This window comes from Bos indicus x Bos taurus, chromosome 13 (genome assembly GCF_003369695.1).
Source record: "Bos indicus x Bos taurus breed Angus x Brahman F1 hybrid chromosome 13, Bos_hybrid_MaternalHap_v2.0, whole genome shotgun sequence".
Lineage (NCBI taxonomy): Eukaryota > Metazoa > Chordata > Mammalia > Artiodactyla > Bovidae > Bos > Bos indicus x Bos taurus.
In genome coordinates this window covers 54,503,812-54,520,597 of record NC_040088.1, presented here as the reverse complement: position 1 = coordinate 54,520,597, position 16,786 = coordinate 54,503,812, and the positions used below count along the sequence as shown (strand labels likewise).

At 42.7% G+C, this 16,786-nt stretch overlaps 1 protein-coding gene across 4 annotated transcripts in view; it reads right to left on the bottom strand.

The window, feature by feature from the left end:
• FRMD4A (FERM domain containing 4A) overlaps positions 1-16,786 on the bottom strand; it is a 682,056-nt gene that overhangs the window by 507,700 nt on the left and 157,570 nt on the right. The window contains exon 1 of one of the 4 annotated variants that reach the window (XM_027559900.1): positions 11,756-12,030. The exons of 2 other annotated variants lie outside the window; for them this stretch is intronic. In XM_027559900.1, coding sequence (XP_027415701.1) covers positions 11,756-11,788 — 33 coding nt within the window. In that variant the 5' untranslated portion in view covers positions 11,789-12,030. Of the gene's footprint in view, positions 1-11,755; positions 12,031-16,786 lie in introns of those variants that run through there. One more of the 4 variants, XM_027559896.1, reaches the window with a different exon arrangement.

Here is a 16,786-nt window from a genome sequence, read left to right as displayed (position 1 = left end):
GTATAGCACAGGGAACTCTATTCAATATTTTGTAATAACCTATAGGAGCATCCCTGGTTGGGAAGATACCCTGGAGAAGGAAATGTCAACCCGCTCACTCCAGTACTCCTGCCTGGAAAATCCCATGGACAGTCCATGGGATTGCAAAGAGTTAGATATGAATGAGTGACTTCACTTTCACTTTATAGGAGAAAAGGATATATATGTATAATTGAGGCACTGTGCTATACACCTGACTCTAATATAACATTGTAAACCAGCTATACTTAAATTAAATAAATAAAATTTTTAAAAAGAGAAAGTACATGTTAGAGTAGAATGACAGCAGATGGAGGTTTTGGTGGAAAGTAATCAAATACCTCTCTTACTTTCATCCTCTGGACACAATGCAACGAGTACAATAAATGCTGTATATATAGACAAAAACACTTATGCCATCCCTACCACAGAATATGGTGAAGAGAGAGTCATAACATGGGGAAAGAAAATGTTCTGATGGTCATTGTCTCTGCAGAACAATTTAGTAAATATTAGGATGTCCATACCTCCCAGCCCAGATACTTTGCTCCCAGCGTAGACACTGTGGAAACTTTCCCCATGAGTTCAAGGAGATGTATATAAGAGCGGACTCGGCAATATTGCTTGCAATGACTGAAAGCGGTGAGAGAGGGCTATATCCACCCACAAGAGAATGGATATAAGACTTGTGGTATATTCATGCCCTGCTGTGCTCTAGCAATTCCTTCAGGAGGGAAAATGAATGACCTGCAGCTATACACATCCATGCTGATGACACACACATGCCCTGTTGAGTGGAGAGAACAAGTTGCAGAAGGTTCATACACTTAGGCACTGTTTCTGGGAGGCACTAAAATATACATACAATATCACTGACTTTTCATGACAAACGTTGGTAGTAAAAATATAAATAAAGGTATAAAATGGTAAATGTCAAATTCAGAATGGATGTCAACTCTGGGAAATTAAGAAGGGGGATGATACTCTGTCAGCAATGTTTCATTTCTTAATCTGGGTGACACATATATAGGGCTACAGGTCTATATTCTTTATGTGCTTTTGATTACCTGAAATAAGTCATGACGAGTAAGGCATTTTAGCCATGTTACATATAACTCAATACTGCTTGGAAAATACTTTAATGGAAACCTTTGAAGATCCATAGACTCCTAGCTGTTCCAGGACCACACCTTGTAAACCTGAGCATGAGCCTTGTCTGATGATCTCATTGGGTTCATCAAAGAGGCTCATTAGTCCATCAAGACTCTCTTCATGAAAACATTAAGCTGTAAAGCAAAATAAACTTTACAGCAATCCAGATACATGTTTTCTTAGAGCAAATGAACTCATGTCAGAGTAGTTGGCTGTATTGCCATTGTTGGTTCATTCATTTAATAGAGGTAGGTCTCCTGAGAGAAGAGCAAAGGAACACAAATATTTCTCAAAAACTCACCAACCCTTGGGAGACCTAAGGTTCAGGTTCGAGAGTTGCAGTGAAGTCCAAACTGAATCTAAAACTAATGCAAAGCAACCCCGCTATGCTCTGTGAAGGAGGTCCCATTCATCACACCAACCTAATAAGGGGACATTAACAGCATTTGCTCTGATACTGTGGAAATTGACCTTACATGGAGACCCTTTGAGTCTTCTCCACAGCTCCTAGACTATCTTTTGCCCAACTGGAGCCCAGAACCTACCATAATCTGGCTCATTCTTTACTGGATCACCTTTATATCATACAATACCACCAACCACATCACAGATTTGGGAGGCATTTGGTATAGTGTAAAGAAATGTGGGATTTGAGGTCAACTAAGGGGTCAGGTCCTGTCTCTATCCTCATGATGACTGTGATGATCTTGAGAAAGTTACTTGACTATCTCAAGTCTCAGTTGCTCTTCTTTAAAATGAGGATGAAAACATTTTTGAAGAGCTGAGAGAAAAGCAGCGTATGGTGCATGCCCCCTGCACATGCCCTGAGACGTGGGCAAACCACCTCAGCCACCCCTCCAGCCTGACCCCTGGACACACCCTTACCCTCACCAGCTTCCCCCCTCCTCAGAGAGTGAGCGGGAGAGCGAGGGCACCTGTTTCTTGTTCTCACTCTTACTGCAGCAGGAGCCCAACAAAGCCTTTCCTGGATTTCCTGTCTGGCCTCTAATCAGTTTCTATTGATTAAGGAGGTCAACAACCCTGATTGGTAAACATTTACCCAGATGTCACACTAGAGGGGATAGCTTACTTCATAGGTGATGCAAGCAGCTAGAGAAGAATTTTGAGAAGAAAAGTGACATGATTGGATTTGTGTCTAAGAACAGTGGCTCTGTGAGGAATAAATTGATGGATTAGAGGAAGTGAGTCTTGGAGACCAGAAGCCCAGTAAGGAGACTCTAGTAAGCAGTCAAAAGATGACCACTTGCACTCCAAGTGTGATCTTGTGGATGATGAGGAAGGAAGAGACATAAGACAGAGCACAGAGATGAGAAACCAAGACGTGGGAACTGATGGGATATGAAGAGTCAGGGGAAGAAGAGGGTGTAGAGACCAGGTCTTTGGCTTGAGCCTAGATGGAGGGGGCTGCCACTTAGTGAGGTGGGGACACAGGAAGGAACAGCTTGAGGAGGTAACAATGAGTTCACGCTTGTATTAGGTTTAAAATGTCTCTAGAATATCCAGCGAGTGATGAAAGCAACAACAAGAGAAACAAACAACTATTTGGATGTGTAGCCATGAAACTGGAGGGAGAGGTGTGGACTGGGGTGGAGATCATGGAGGATCAGCAGAGCCAAGAACTTGGACTCTGTTGAAGAAAATACTCCCCCAGCTGACAATGCCTTTGCATAGAGTGCTTTGGTGTCTGGAGCAACCAGCTAGAGAAAATCCCTACAGAAATGTTATTAAACCAAAGGGAAAGACCTGAAACAACACTTGGAATGGCAAAGAAAAAAAGAGAGAGAAAAACTTAGTATTAATGTTAAATTGACTGGGAGGGAAGTGTGGAAAACAACCCCATGAACCACTTAGAATTGCTCTGTTCCCTGGTGTCCACATGCCCCCTCTGACTTGACCCCCATCCCTCCCACACAATGGGGGCATTGAGATCCTTCATGCTTTGTGTGTGACCATCAGCTTTCATGGTCGAGGTCAAAGCGCTCTGGGCATTCATCCCACCAAATATGCTTGTACCAGAGCTCCTGGGCTGCACCAGCATCCCAACTACAATACAACATTGGGGAGAGCTGACAGAAATTGCAATTGACCAGTATTAGACAAATCCCCGCTTTATGGCTTCTGTGGTGGTACCAATAAATCAGTTAGAGATGCCCTGTCTAGCATGGTGGCCACCAACCATCTGTGCCTACTGAGCCCTTGAAATGTGGCCAGTCTTGGTCCAGAAGTGCTGTAAGCATAAAATGCACTCCATATTTTGAAGACACTATAAAGAAAGAATGTAAAATATCTCATTCATAAAGTTGATATTGATGACATGGGGAAATGATAATATATTAGATGTATTTAGCAAATAAAAGATGTCATTAAAATTATTGGGTTGGCCAAAATGTTCATTAAGATTTTCCTGTAACATCTTACCAAAAACCTGAATGAACTTTTTGGACAACCCAATACTTATAGCTATGTCTTTTTTGTGTTTGTTTTTAATGTGGCTACAAGCAACTTTAAAATTACTCCTGTAGCTCGAATTATATTTCTATTGGCCAATGCTGAGTTAGAGAACTTACATTCTCTTCACTCTTTGTTATATACTATAGCATATCCTTGGTACATACTATGATTTTACCCCTAAAATTGAAAACAAAGTACCTTACAGGAAATGTTAACATCTTTCCAGTCTATCCACAATGCACATGCCCAAGAGCCCTACCCAAGAGCTAGCCATGACTTACTTAACCTGTAAATTAAAATTTGTTTTATAGCCTCTAGGAAAATATCTAAATTCTGCTCCATTTCTATGACATACACTAGCATTGGAATCATTTTCAGAAACATCAGTTTTGAAAGTGAATGAGAGCTACACATACACACACAAATATGAATCTCTCACCAAAAATCTGTAGAGACATAATAATAATAGAAAAGTCCAACTGTGTAGTTGGGGTTATTCTAGTTATCAAAATGAATTAACTAAGGGCTTTGGTCTTTATCAAATTTCATCATACTTGACACTGCATTTTCTAACCTGGTTTTCCCAGTGCTAACTACAGCATTTGACTTGAAATCTTTGGAGAAATAACTGTGTTCAGTTTTCCCATTTAGAAAATACATTGGAGTTCACGCTCTTCACGTAGATAAAGGAAACCTTCGGAGATGCAGTAGGATCCTCCTGGAGGCATCTTTATCCCTTTGAAGCCACTCAGTTATTACCATTAACATAATTCCCTTTGAATACCAATGCGGAGTTAATTTATCCAATTGCTATCATCCACTTGTGAAAAGCATCTCACTCAGTGAAAAGGAACGTGCCCTTCGGGGAGAGCATTTTCTCCTGCTTCCAGCCTCTAGAGCATGTGCTCAGATTCTTTTCAAGGGAAGGGACTGGGCTGCTTTGTCTGGTTTGTGGATCTTTAACATGTTTCCCTTTTGTCTGTACAACCTTGACAGAAAGAAACGAGTTTATTCCCTGACACTTGATCCGAGCACTTAATAAATCCTTGCTGGATGGATAGGTAAATGAGATAGAATAACTGCCAGGTTACTTTCTCTTGCTCAGCAGCTTTGTTGTTGAGATCTCTTCTCCTGCTGGAAATGTACCAAATAGATCTGACTGGAAAATGAACAGAATTACCACAAATATATCAACTCTCTATTTTTTATAGGGCTTCCGTGGTAGCTCAGCTAGTAAAGAATCCAGTTCAAAGACCCCAGTTCAAACCTTGGGTTGGGAAGATCCCCTGGAGAAGGAAATGGCTACCCACCTCAGTATTCTTGCCAGGAGAATTCCATGAACAGAGGAGCCTGGCAGGCTCATGGAGTTACAAAGAGTCAGACACGACTGAGCGATTTTAATTTTCTTTTTTTTTTATATTTCAGAAATGCTCAAAAACCTTCATCTATGCCCTCTCCTCCCTCAATCATGTTAACATTTACTTGCCACCTCCATATTCCAGTCTAATTATACAGCATAAGCTCAGTAGCTTGAGGGGCCTCATCTGTGCTGTTTTCCCTAGGTACAAGTAGAATTCGGCTTACCGGCCAGGGGTGTTGCCACCTGGGGCCCTGTTATCCGATCTGATGAAGCCAGGGGCCCATTCCTTTTCTGCTTCCACAGGGTCATCCAGCCAGCCTCCTCTGTGACTTCATAAAATATCCTGGGCCAACAGGACTTTTGTTGGGACATGATGGAAAAGGCTTTAAACCAATCATGTCTTTGAGAGTCCAAAAGTTACCAGGCTGTTTCGCAGTCTGTTCCTGGCTCTTTTCATCTACCTTCTGGGGAGTGGGACAAGCCTTGCATCCTGCATTTGCCCAGATCTGGTCTCCAAGCACCAAGGCCCCACTGTCAGGAGATAGGAGAGCTGATCCATCTGGGGAGACCCACAGAGGCATCTCTCTGCCTGTTCCCAGCTCTTTCCTCCCTGAGGCCTTGTAACCACTGCAGTAAAGATCACAGAAGATAATGCACTTTCAACTTGGTAAGATCTAAAGCACAAAAGGAAGAAGGACTATTCTTTTATGAAGGTGTCAGTGTGGAGATGACAAAACCAAAACCTGGAGCAGAAAACTGATTTTCTCGAGCTTCTGGAGAGGAAAACTTTAGGCTTCAGCTGAATCTACAGTCTTTTCTTCTAAACAATTTCCACATCATCATCATTTGTTGTGAAGGCCCTGGCTGTAATGAGAACTGATTTACGCTCCAAAGGCGTCTGTTTTATCCTCAGCTCTTGGAGCTGCACCTTGACAGGTGAGGGCCTGACTTCACAGGGATCTTGCAGTGAGGAGGGGCTCTCCTCCTGCGTTTCAGCTTGAAGACCAATGCTCTGCCTTTCCTACTTGTGCTCATGACTATGGCAATTCATCCCAAACACTTGTTGTGAGACTTGCATTTTGGTATATATTCATTCACACGAGGATACTAGTAATGGCTAACATTTATTATAATGTGACAAGACCCTGTAGTCATTATCTTATTTACTTCTCAAAACAACCTATGCAGCAGTCCCCAACCTTTTGGGCACCAGGGACTGGTTTTGTGGAAGACAATTTTTCCACGGACTGGGTAGGGTGATGGTTTCCAGATGATTCAAGCACCCTACATTTATTGTGCACTTTATTTCTATTATTATTACATCAGCTCCACCTCAGATCATCAGGCATCAGATCCTGGAGGTTGGAGACTCCTGATATGGTATTGGTTTCATCACTGTATGCATTTTGTACATGAGAAAACTGTCTCAGAAAAACACCCAAGTCAACAGCAGAGCTAGAGTGTGAACCCCAAGTTTTATAGGTTTGGGAGTGCGATGTAGTCTATCGCCTGATTAGGAAAGGTTATGTTGCCTTGTGTATCTTCTCTCATTAAGCAAATAAATTGTTCTATGTAGTCCCCAACTTCCTCTACACAGTTCAGTTTGCTTGCAAGAGGTTGTTTGAAAACAGAATAAAGTTGTTTCCTGTTCGCACCCAGCTGAGTTGCGTGATTCAATACATGTAACTTTATAAAGGAGTCTACTGCATGCCTTGTCAGCAAACGTATATCTGGTTTTATTGGCTTTATGGTGAAAATTCACAGCATCATAAAAACAGGGCGTGTCTTACAGGCTCCTCTTGGCTTCATAGGTAGGATCGTCCTTACCTGTCTCAGAAGCCTCAGATTAGAAACCACATAAACCTTTCTCAGGAAAAACATTTTGGTGTCAAGAAACACTGCCTTGAATTGAATCTACAGCTGTCATGTTTCAGCTCCAGTAGTTTTCCTCTTATTTAAGTCTCCATTAAGATAAAGTATAGCCTGTCATTAGCTGCTGAATAATGTTGTGTATATTTAATATGTTTGAAAGTAATTGTCAAGCCTCTGCCTTAGACTTCCCAGTTCAGACTACAGTATTCTTTAGTCTGTACTGATTTCAAGGAGCTCTTTAAAAGGGAGATTTCAGTATTTTTTTCAGAATCTACGTATTAAGCAGGCAGAACACAATGGATCATTTCACATACTCCTCCATGGAGTCCTGGCAAAGTCTTGAGCAGATTTAGCACAATCCTAAGTGACTTGAAGGGTTTCCTATATTGCATGATAATTGATCTAAAGAGCCAGAGAGCTTTGCACTCTTTTGATTCTTTCTTTCACTCTCTGTATTGCCTGCAATTTTAGGATGTTCACATCTTACATCTGTATCTAATGTTTCCAAAATTGCAGTGTGGTAGAAAAGGATTGTCCTTGAAGTAACAGCAACTGCTGCTTGGGGCACTTACTCTGGGTGCACAAAAGCCAGACACAATTCTTGTGTTAACTTCAAAAGCTTATACTGTTATCAGCTCAGTTTACATTTCTCCTTAGTATCCCTTTCACGAATGGCCTGATCCTTTCAGAATGACTTCCCTTAGAAAATCACCCTAAGCCACAGATCAGGAATCATTCCCTTTAAAAAAAAGTAACTGAAGTGAAGTAATATCCACAATGTCTTTGAGGCAGAAATTAGGGGGGTTCAAACATAAGCAACACCTTCTCTGGGAAGTTAGCTAATTATTAATGGAAAGCAGATATAAAAGGCAAGGGTGTCATGGTATTCTAAAAACCCAAGTTAGTACACAGAAGAGTTACTAACCTGTCAAGTTAAACTTTCTAGAAGTTAATACTCCATCCCTTGTAGAGAAGTTCATTTCAATCCATTTACGTGCAGTCGCTTGATAAAACACACCTTGGATATAAAATCTTTTGGACATAAAAGATAGATTTCACATTTCTCAAAACATAAAAAATAAAACTATCATATGATCCAGTAATTCTATTTCTGGGTATTTATCCAAAGGAAATGAAATCACAAACTCAAAAAGATATTTGCACCCCTTATTCATTGTCACACTACTCATAATAGCCAAGCCATGGAAGCAACAGAAACACACACACACACACACACACGAAATACTATTCAGCCATAAAAATAAGGCAATCCTGGCCATTTGCAACAACATGGATGAAACTTGAAGGAATTGTGCTAAGGGTGATAAGTCAAAGAAAGATGAATGCTGTATGGTCTTGCTCATCTCTCTATCTCTCTCAAATGTGGAATTAAAAAAAAAAAACTCACAGAAAAAGAGATCACATTTGTGGTTACTACAGGCAGAGGGTGATAAAGGGAATTGGAAGGAAGGTGGTCAAAATGTACAGTTTCCAATCATAAGATCACTCAGTACTAGGAATGTAATGTACAGTGTGGTGAGAACAGTGAACACCATTGGCTGTTCCATTTGAAACTTGTTAAGAGCATAAATCCTGAAAGTTTTCATCACAAAGGAAAACTTTTTTTGGTAACTATATGAGGTGAGGAGCTGGATGTTAAATAAACTCAGTGATGATCATTTTGAAATATATATATATATTTTAAGTCATTACATTCTACACCTTAAACATATGCAGCGTGGTATGCCAATTACATCTCAGTAAAACTGAAAGGAAAAAACAAAAGGTGAACTTTTAACCAAGCCATCTTCCCTTCCCTCCCTCCTCTCCCCTTCCCTCCCCTTTCTTCTCCTCCTGCAAATTTTACAGCAGGCACTGGCAAGCAGGAATAACAAGAAGCTGAAAATGAGAGGAATTTTTCTGCCAGCCTCATTCACTGGAGGCAGTGCACAGAGGATTAAAGAGAATTATGGAAGTTGGGGGATTAGAAATCGAATTAAAAAAGGACACATTTTAAAAGTGCACAAAGAAGATTAATTATAAAATTCTTTCCTGGACCCTCCTAGGAGAAATGACTCAATCAGTGCCTCTCTTTTCCTCCCCCCAACCCCTAGTCTCTGCAAACATCATTTGTTATGGTTAGCATCCTGAGGCCTGTGTCGTGGCCTGCCAGGAGACCAGTCACAAGTCTATCCATCAGCCTGCAGATGCTCTGAGATTGCATTATATATAAAAGGAAGAGTAAGTAGCGTACTCAAGTGAATGCAGCCACAAGCCAAAAACTTCAGTGAGTCCCTGCGTCACTGACAGCACACTGACTGTGACGTAGGAGGCCAGCTGCTGCCCTGTCTGTTTCCAGGTATGTCTCGTGTGGCCACCACCCAGGAGATGCAGTGCTCAGGTGCCCTCCTTGCAAATGCCTTATTTGAACACTCATGAACATTTTGCCCACCTCCTTTTGCCATTTCCAGTTAACCTCATGCATATTTATGTGTCAATTATGCAAATCCCAAGATAAAAATGCATTAAGCACCCATGATTTACACTGGTTAAGTCTATTACACAGCGTAATGAAATTAGTGCATGATGTCCAATTTACCTCAACACTTGCTTTAAACTGTCAGTAAGTTATTAAGTAACCATAACACACCAAAATTCAGCGCTAGGAGGCTTTCTTTGTTCAACCTATTATGATACTCTGAAGTCAGAAACTTCCAGCTAAATACTTATGAAAGGGGGAAAATATTCCAGAATAGACTTAATGAGACACAGTGTGGATCAAAGTTTAAGAACAGCAACCCACTGCCACTGATCTACATCTTTGGATAGATTTTTACAATTCACAGGGTAATTTCAACAACATGGGACAGAGCAATTAAGGAACCAAAGCTGAGACCCATCAAAGGGATCTCCTTTTGACTCCTGCACAGTCAGGTCTTGTCCCCTGAGTCAGGATGATACTGGAAGGTACCAAATTCAATGTGATTTGAATCTTCAATATGGATATATTGATTTCCAGCATCAGAAAGAGAGTTAAAAAGAATTCACAGAAGCAGTTTAATTCACACACACACAAATCTCACGAAAGCTAAAAATTAGTGGGTCTGAATGAGTCCACTTGCTATGTAGAGACTATGTTTGAACTCTAGCGGGACCACCCCCTACTCCATAGTTTCACTGGGTGATATAATGGTTAAGGAAAAAGCTCTGATGTGAATTAAACTGATAAACATAATATATGAGTAGTCTGACCCACTGACATTCATATCTCCCCCTGCAAGAGCATGCCATTCTAATTGGCCCAGAGTGTGATTTATGCCTCTGCCACTGTGCTTAGGTCCTGACTCATTTGCATGGGGAACTCCCGTCCAAGTCTAAGAGAGTTGTACTCGCGTTAAGGTTATGAGCACAGATTCATTGCTCTGATGGAAGCCTGACTGTGCACAAGAGAGAGTGCCAGTGGCAGCAATTTCAGAAGCTCGGCATACAGATTTCCATGCCGTTCCCTAAAGCATTCACACCGCACTCTGTCAATAAAGAGACACAGGAACCCACTGCCATTTGCCACTCTCTTTGCAGTGGTACACAACATAGGAAGAGATATCTGCTGTTTCCGCAGCACCTTGAATTGAGGTATGCTGCCTGCAACCATAACGATGCCAGCTACATGCTTCAAGAGAGCAAATGGGTCACAGAAGAGGTCTTGCAGGAGATCAGTCAGCCAGTCAGCCCAGGGGCTGAGATTAGAACCTTTGGTAACAAATTCACTTGGGGCAGTCCGTCTAATGAATGACTGTCACACAACTGGGACCGAGAGAGGAAGATGGGGAATTCTCCACGAGGATGGAAGCTGTCATGGGTAGACTCTAGTTCTAATATTCTCTTAAAGCACTGTGGTCATGCTCATTAACAAGCAAGAGAAAAAATGCTCAATGACAAAAGAGTCTATTTGTCTTGGAATCACTAAATAGAGGATCAAAGAGGTGAAAATCAAATCAAAGCCATAATCTTTTGACTTTAACTCTTCTGGGTGGTTATGGAGATAATTTCCCCATGATTTTTTTTTTTTAGAAAAGGTAGTATTTCTAGCACAAGGTAGAACTTTTGGTGCACCCATTTCGAGTTACATGTGGATATAGCAGATATCAAATATACTCCTCATCTGAGCTTTTAATGCCCCATCTTCACGGCATCCCTTTTTCAAGCAAAAAAGCAAACTCCAGCCCGGAGAGCAAGTTCCCAGAGCCTCCGGGAGAGGGTGAGCTGTTTCTTACAAGTGCCTCTAAATGTTAGAGGACTGACTTCTAGACATCAGGCTAGCCCAGTGCACTGGACTCTTTTCCGCGGGTCTGCCAGTTCCCTGAGAACACGCTGGCTTCCAGAATGCATTAACCTACTTTCCATTGAGGATTCCCTGGCCCTCTCGCTCTAGAGAAGAGCAAGAGGCAAGAGCATATTTTGAGTGAGAGCTGGGCATGCTCTCCTTTCAAACATGTTACTCTTTCTGCTTAACAGCAGTGCAGAAATTGGTACTTCCTGCAACGAGCAGCTCTGAGGGCTGCACAGCCTCCGAAGAAGAGTGATTGGAAATCCTGCTAAAATATGGCTGTCTAATCACCCGAGAGGAGAACTCATTCACTAAGATTCCCATTGTCCGCACTGACAGATGGTTCTCTCCACCCCCTGCTTTCCCCTTCCCAGGATCGCACTGCCTTTGAGGCGAGCCTATTCTTTGAGAGATCCAGTTGCATCCGCCAGCCTAGTTCTGAAACAAGACAAAAGCTCCCGGAGCCTCCCATTTACAGAAGCCTGAGGACACCTCAGCCGCCTTTCCTGTACCTTTGAGCGGAATCAAAAGAAACGGAGATCCACTCCCCTTACCTTAGTCCTCATCGGAGACAGGAGCCCTTCCATTTTGGCAGAATCCTCATGCCAGTTTCCCTCTCCTCCAAGTTACTCTGTCTGCGCGCTGTCTTCAAGCATCCCACAAGAAAAGAGCCATGCCGGGAGTCGCCGGGCACTCCCCTCTTCCCGGAGGCGCCTTGCCACCCTGTCTAACTTGAATCTCCGGTGCCTGAAAAGCGCTGTTCCTGAAGAAGCCTGCTCCTCTCCTCGCCCTCTTCCCTCGCTCTTTCTCTCTCTCCCGCGCTCTCTCTCCCCTCCCTCCCTCTCCTCCCTCTCTCTTTCCATAATCTGCCTACAGCTCTCTGTGTACCAGGCTCACTTGACAAATGATCCCTGTCTTAGGTACCACATTTGAGCCAAGAAAAGTGATCTGCACCAAAGCACAGGGACAGCTCACCCAGGACAGGAGGCGAGGTGGCTTAGCTGTTCCCCGGGGCATCCCCCTGCTTCCCAGGATCCACTGGCAGATGCTCTCAGTAGAGCTGACAGCCCAAGGCACTGCAGAGCTATTCATTCATTCATTCATTCCTCTTTTAAGGAATGGACCCAACAGCGGGGCATCTAGTCGCCACCATTACTCAGCTGGTTTTCTGGCTGGTGTGCAGAAAGCCAAAAAAGAAATCTCATCACTTGAATATTTCTAGGTTACCATTTTTTTTTTAGCTCAGTGTTGACATAACATCTGGATAGTTAACTGGGTTTTCTTGCTGTTTGGCCAGATGTGTATGAACGTACAGGCAGAGCCTCTTCCCAGGAAGTTTCAAAAGCAGATTTATGGACTCAGTTCCTGAAGGGCTAAGCATGAAATATTAAGTGTGAGTGCTGCCCAGGACTCCACATAAACAAGGATTGAGTGTTTCATTCAGCCTTGTTGGTTGGTCCCTTGTAAAAAGTAGACAGTGAAAAAATATTGCCAAGACCTGGGTCAGAGCATAATGAAATTGAAAAAGATGAGGTTTTCGGGAACTTTTTTATGTTTGAGAAATTCTCTATGCGGAAATAATTTGAAATCTCTGCACCGTATGTGTGACATGCACATATTACATGTGAACTCATCAATGAAATTTAAAGCTAACGCTCCCTGTCCCTGGATAGAACTTGCTGCTTTTATGCCTGACTCTCGATTCATCTCCAGGATAGGGGTGACCCGCATGCTGACCCCCAAATGGTATCAGAAGTTGATCCTCTTATCCAGCCTCTTCTTCCATTTGTGTTCCTAATCCTTCATTTGTGTTCTTCGTCCTTCATGAACCCGTGCTTTCTCTTCCAGTTCACACACTCACATTCTAAAGATTCCCAGGGTCTACACCATCACCCTCTGATTCCTCTCCTGTCTCAGTCCTTTACTCTTCACCTTTCTCTACTACATGACACGTGCACATTGTAACCTCATTCTAATTCAACCAATTATATCCGTCATTTGGCTTGAGTCTTAGCATCCAGAAAAATCCTCAATAACCCCAGCATACTGAGTGCAACACTCTGACTTGATCTTTGGCATTTTGGGGGGTCTCTGGACCTTGTTCTTTTAGTTGCTGGCTTAAACATGACGTTTTTGTATTCAGCATACTAATATTCAGGGGTTATTTAATCTTTTATGTATTCAGTCATCTATCTGACAAAGTTGTAATGTACCTACTATCAGTGGGGACCTATTCCAGTTTCAGGTGATACAGTGGGAAATGGGGTGGAGAAAGCCCTTGCCAGCTCATTTTTTATATCAACCTCTGCGTGTGTTCTTGTGTTTCTCTGTAGGATTGTCACCCCTCCCACGAGGTTCCCCTTCCGCTATGGCTCCACTCATCTTCTAGCGGGATACCCGTTAGTCACTTTCTGGGGCAACTAAAAACCAATTTGTTCCACAAGAATTCCATTCCTCCACCTGCATCTTTAATTATATTCCCACCTCCCAAATCCTTCTTTTATCTCCTCAAGGGCTTTATTCAGGGGAGGGAGAAAATCACTCTTGGTTTTTTTAAAGACAGCAGTGCTCATCCACCCCACTTCCTAGTGCTGGACATTGAAACAGGCTTGCTATTCCGCTCATTCTGACACATCACCCATTCCACCCAGCTTTCATTCTCTTTGACTTCTCAACAACCTGGACAAGGTACAACCATCTTGTGCCTTTTATTTTCCACAATTCTTTTCTGAAGCTTTCTGTTTGGTCTTGTTCCTTCCTACTCCTGGAACCCGACTCACCAGGATTACCAATTCCAATCACTTTTCTCAAACTTTTCTTTGCCCTTTTTTGATTTTGCCACAACTAATCACTTCCTGCTTCTTCTCTCTCTCTTTGACCCTAAATCTCCCAGAGGGTTAAAGTGGTACAACAGAGTGGGACTATGTCAAGGTTTTTAAAAAAATAGACTGATTATATGTTTGAGGCTAGTTGGTTTCTGACAAACCCAAAGCATAGTTTTTGGAACCATGACAGCCTTCCTGAGCCAGAGGAGGAAGCTTGACGAAGGAATTTTGAATCTCCCGTGTCATCACACCACATAATGAAAGTGCAACTTTTCTGGTTGCTCATACTCCATAACTCTAGCCCCTGGAGTCTGGGCTTGCTCACCATGTCCACAGTGGTCTGAGAGGTCCCTGACTAACCCAAACCCTTAAACATTTATAGGACCTGGACCAAACTAGGATCTTGAGGTGATGCTGATGGTGATGGTAAAGATGAAGATGGTGATGGCTGTTAAACACTTAACTTGTACTAGATGCTGGACTAAGTGATTTTCATCATTAGCTCACATCACCCTCTCAACTACCCTATGAGGGAGGCAATGTGCTTATTGCTATTTTGTGGATGGTTTGGTTAAGTACTTTGCTCACACAATGGACCTCCATTTAGCTCAGTGAGGCCACAGTTAGTGAGAACACTAGTTCCTTCCCATCTCCTCCGGCAACAGGAGACATATAAAGAGTTAACGGTCTATTTTTTATTAGTTACAGACCGCAAATTAAGCATTTGAAACTGCATTATTTTAGGCTATTGTGTTAACTTTAGTACCTCATTCACTTATTCGTTGATGATACCAATCAATATTCATTGGCCATCCACGTCAAGTCAGTTACCGTGTAAGATACTTTTCAAGCACAAGTCTGGTGTTTATTAAAGATAATGAGTTATTTGTGAAAAGGAACATACCAGTCAATTTACTGTCTATATCTAAGTCCTTTAAATACTGACCATTCCATCTCTTATATCTAAATTCATTAGATTTCTTTGGGGGATGGGAATGGGCAGATGGTGGTGGTGGTAGGGTTTTAGGAAATATTCTAACCTGGGCAATAGACATGCAATGTCAGTTGACAATAATTACCAGCTCATTAGACCTCCTGACATTCTTAAGGATGATTAATGTTGCCAAAATATGCAAAAGTGGGAACACTCATTCACATCTCTTCCCCCAGATTTCCTTAGATTGAGGCATTCTCCATGTACTATTTCATGTTCCAGAAGAGTTCCTACTGCTTCAAAAGGGCGGGAGCTACAATCTGGGATTAACTCAGCCTTGGAAGAACAAGTCAATGGATATCAAATATACAGAAACTGGTAAAATATCAATTAAGTTTGCATCACAGGGAAAGAGAGTCTTGGCTCAAGGAATTTCCACTGCATGGTAGGGGCTTCTGACCTTGGAGGAAACATTCCTGCACTAAGGAACCTCTCAGCAAATGCATTTGTCCCTTGGGCCATCCATCTTCTCTATTTTGACATTAAAAAAAGAAGAAAGAACTTCATAATAAACCTCTCTAGGCCAGAAGCACTTGGAAATGTCACAAAGGCCCTCAGACAGGTATCTGTCGGAGGCTCAGGTTTCCCATCTCTCGCTTTAAGATGCTGACCCTTGCTTCCCCACCCTCTCCATCTTCAAGGTTAATTTCTATGGTCCCTTGTGGTCTCTGGGGACCACAGCCAGTTGCACATTTAGGGTTCATTATCTGAGGATGGTATTGAAAGGGGAACACTGACTGAAACCGCTGGCTCTGGCCAGGCAAAAACTAGCACTAGCCCCTTGCATGAGTTATCTTAGCAACAGGAGGTCCTGATAAGGAACGTGGAACTAAGAGGCTACCACCAACTGGAAGAATCCGGAAAAGGTCAAAAGGAGAGAGGTGACACTAGCCCATATGTCTGACCAATCTCCCAGAATCCTTCTCGCTGGAATCCATCCTGACTGAATGATGTGCATGTACCACCAGTAAGGACCCTGAGTCAGAATGATTGGGCAAAGACAACCTGGAAACTAACTGCATCACCATAAAACCTGAGACTGCAAGCTACATGGCAGAGCTGGGTTCCCTTACCCTCCTGCTCTCCACCTGGGTGCCCCTTCCCAACAAAGTCTCTTGCTTTATTGGCACATGTGTCTCCCTAAACAACTTTCAGGTGTTAGACAAGAGCCCACTCTAGGGTCCTGGAGGGGTTCTCCTTTCCACAATGGTATTGTCTGGCTTCATAAATAGTTTTTTATTTATTAAGGTAAGAAGACTGTGACCTGACAACCATCAGGGTTTTCCCTCCATGACCCATTACTCCTTACTTCTTGTTGGGAAACTTCATCATTAAGACTGAGGCTTTCAGGTGATGTGAGATGGTTGGATGGCATCACCAACTTGATGAACATGAGTTTGAGCAAGCTCCGGGAGTAGGTGATGGACAGGGAAGGCTGGCGTGCTGCAGTCCATGGGGTCACAAAGAGTCGGACACAACTGAGCGACTGAACTGTACTTGCAGATGATAAAGCACAGAAAAGACCTTACTCCTGGATGGGTTCCAGCTATCTTGGGCAACACTCTGAGTGTCACTTTAGCTCATGCCATACTTTCCCCTCCCATTTCACTTTCCCCTGCCCCTGCCCTTGATCTTGGGCCACGCGTATTTACTTTGCTTTATAATCCCAGGGGTGGGGGAGCCTGGTGGGCTGACGTATATGGGGTTGCACAGAGTCGGACACGACTGAAGTGACTTAGCAGCATAGTGTAACTATCACAGCATAT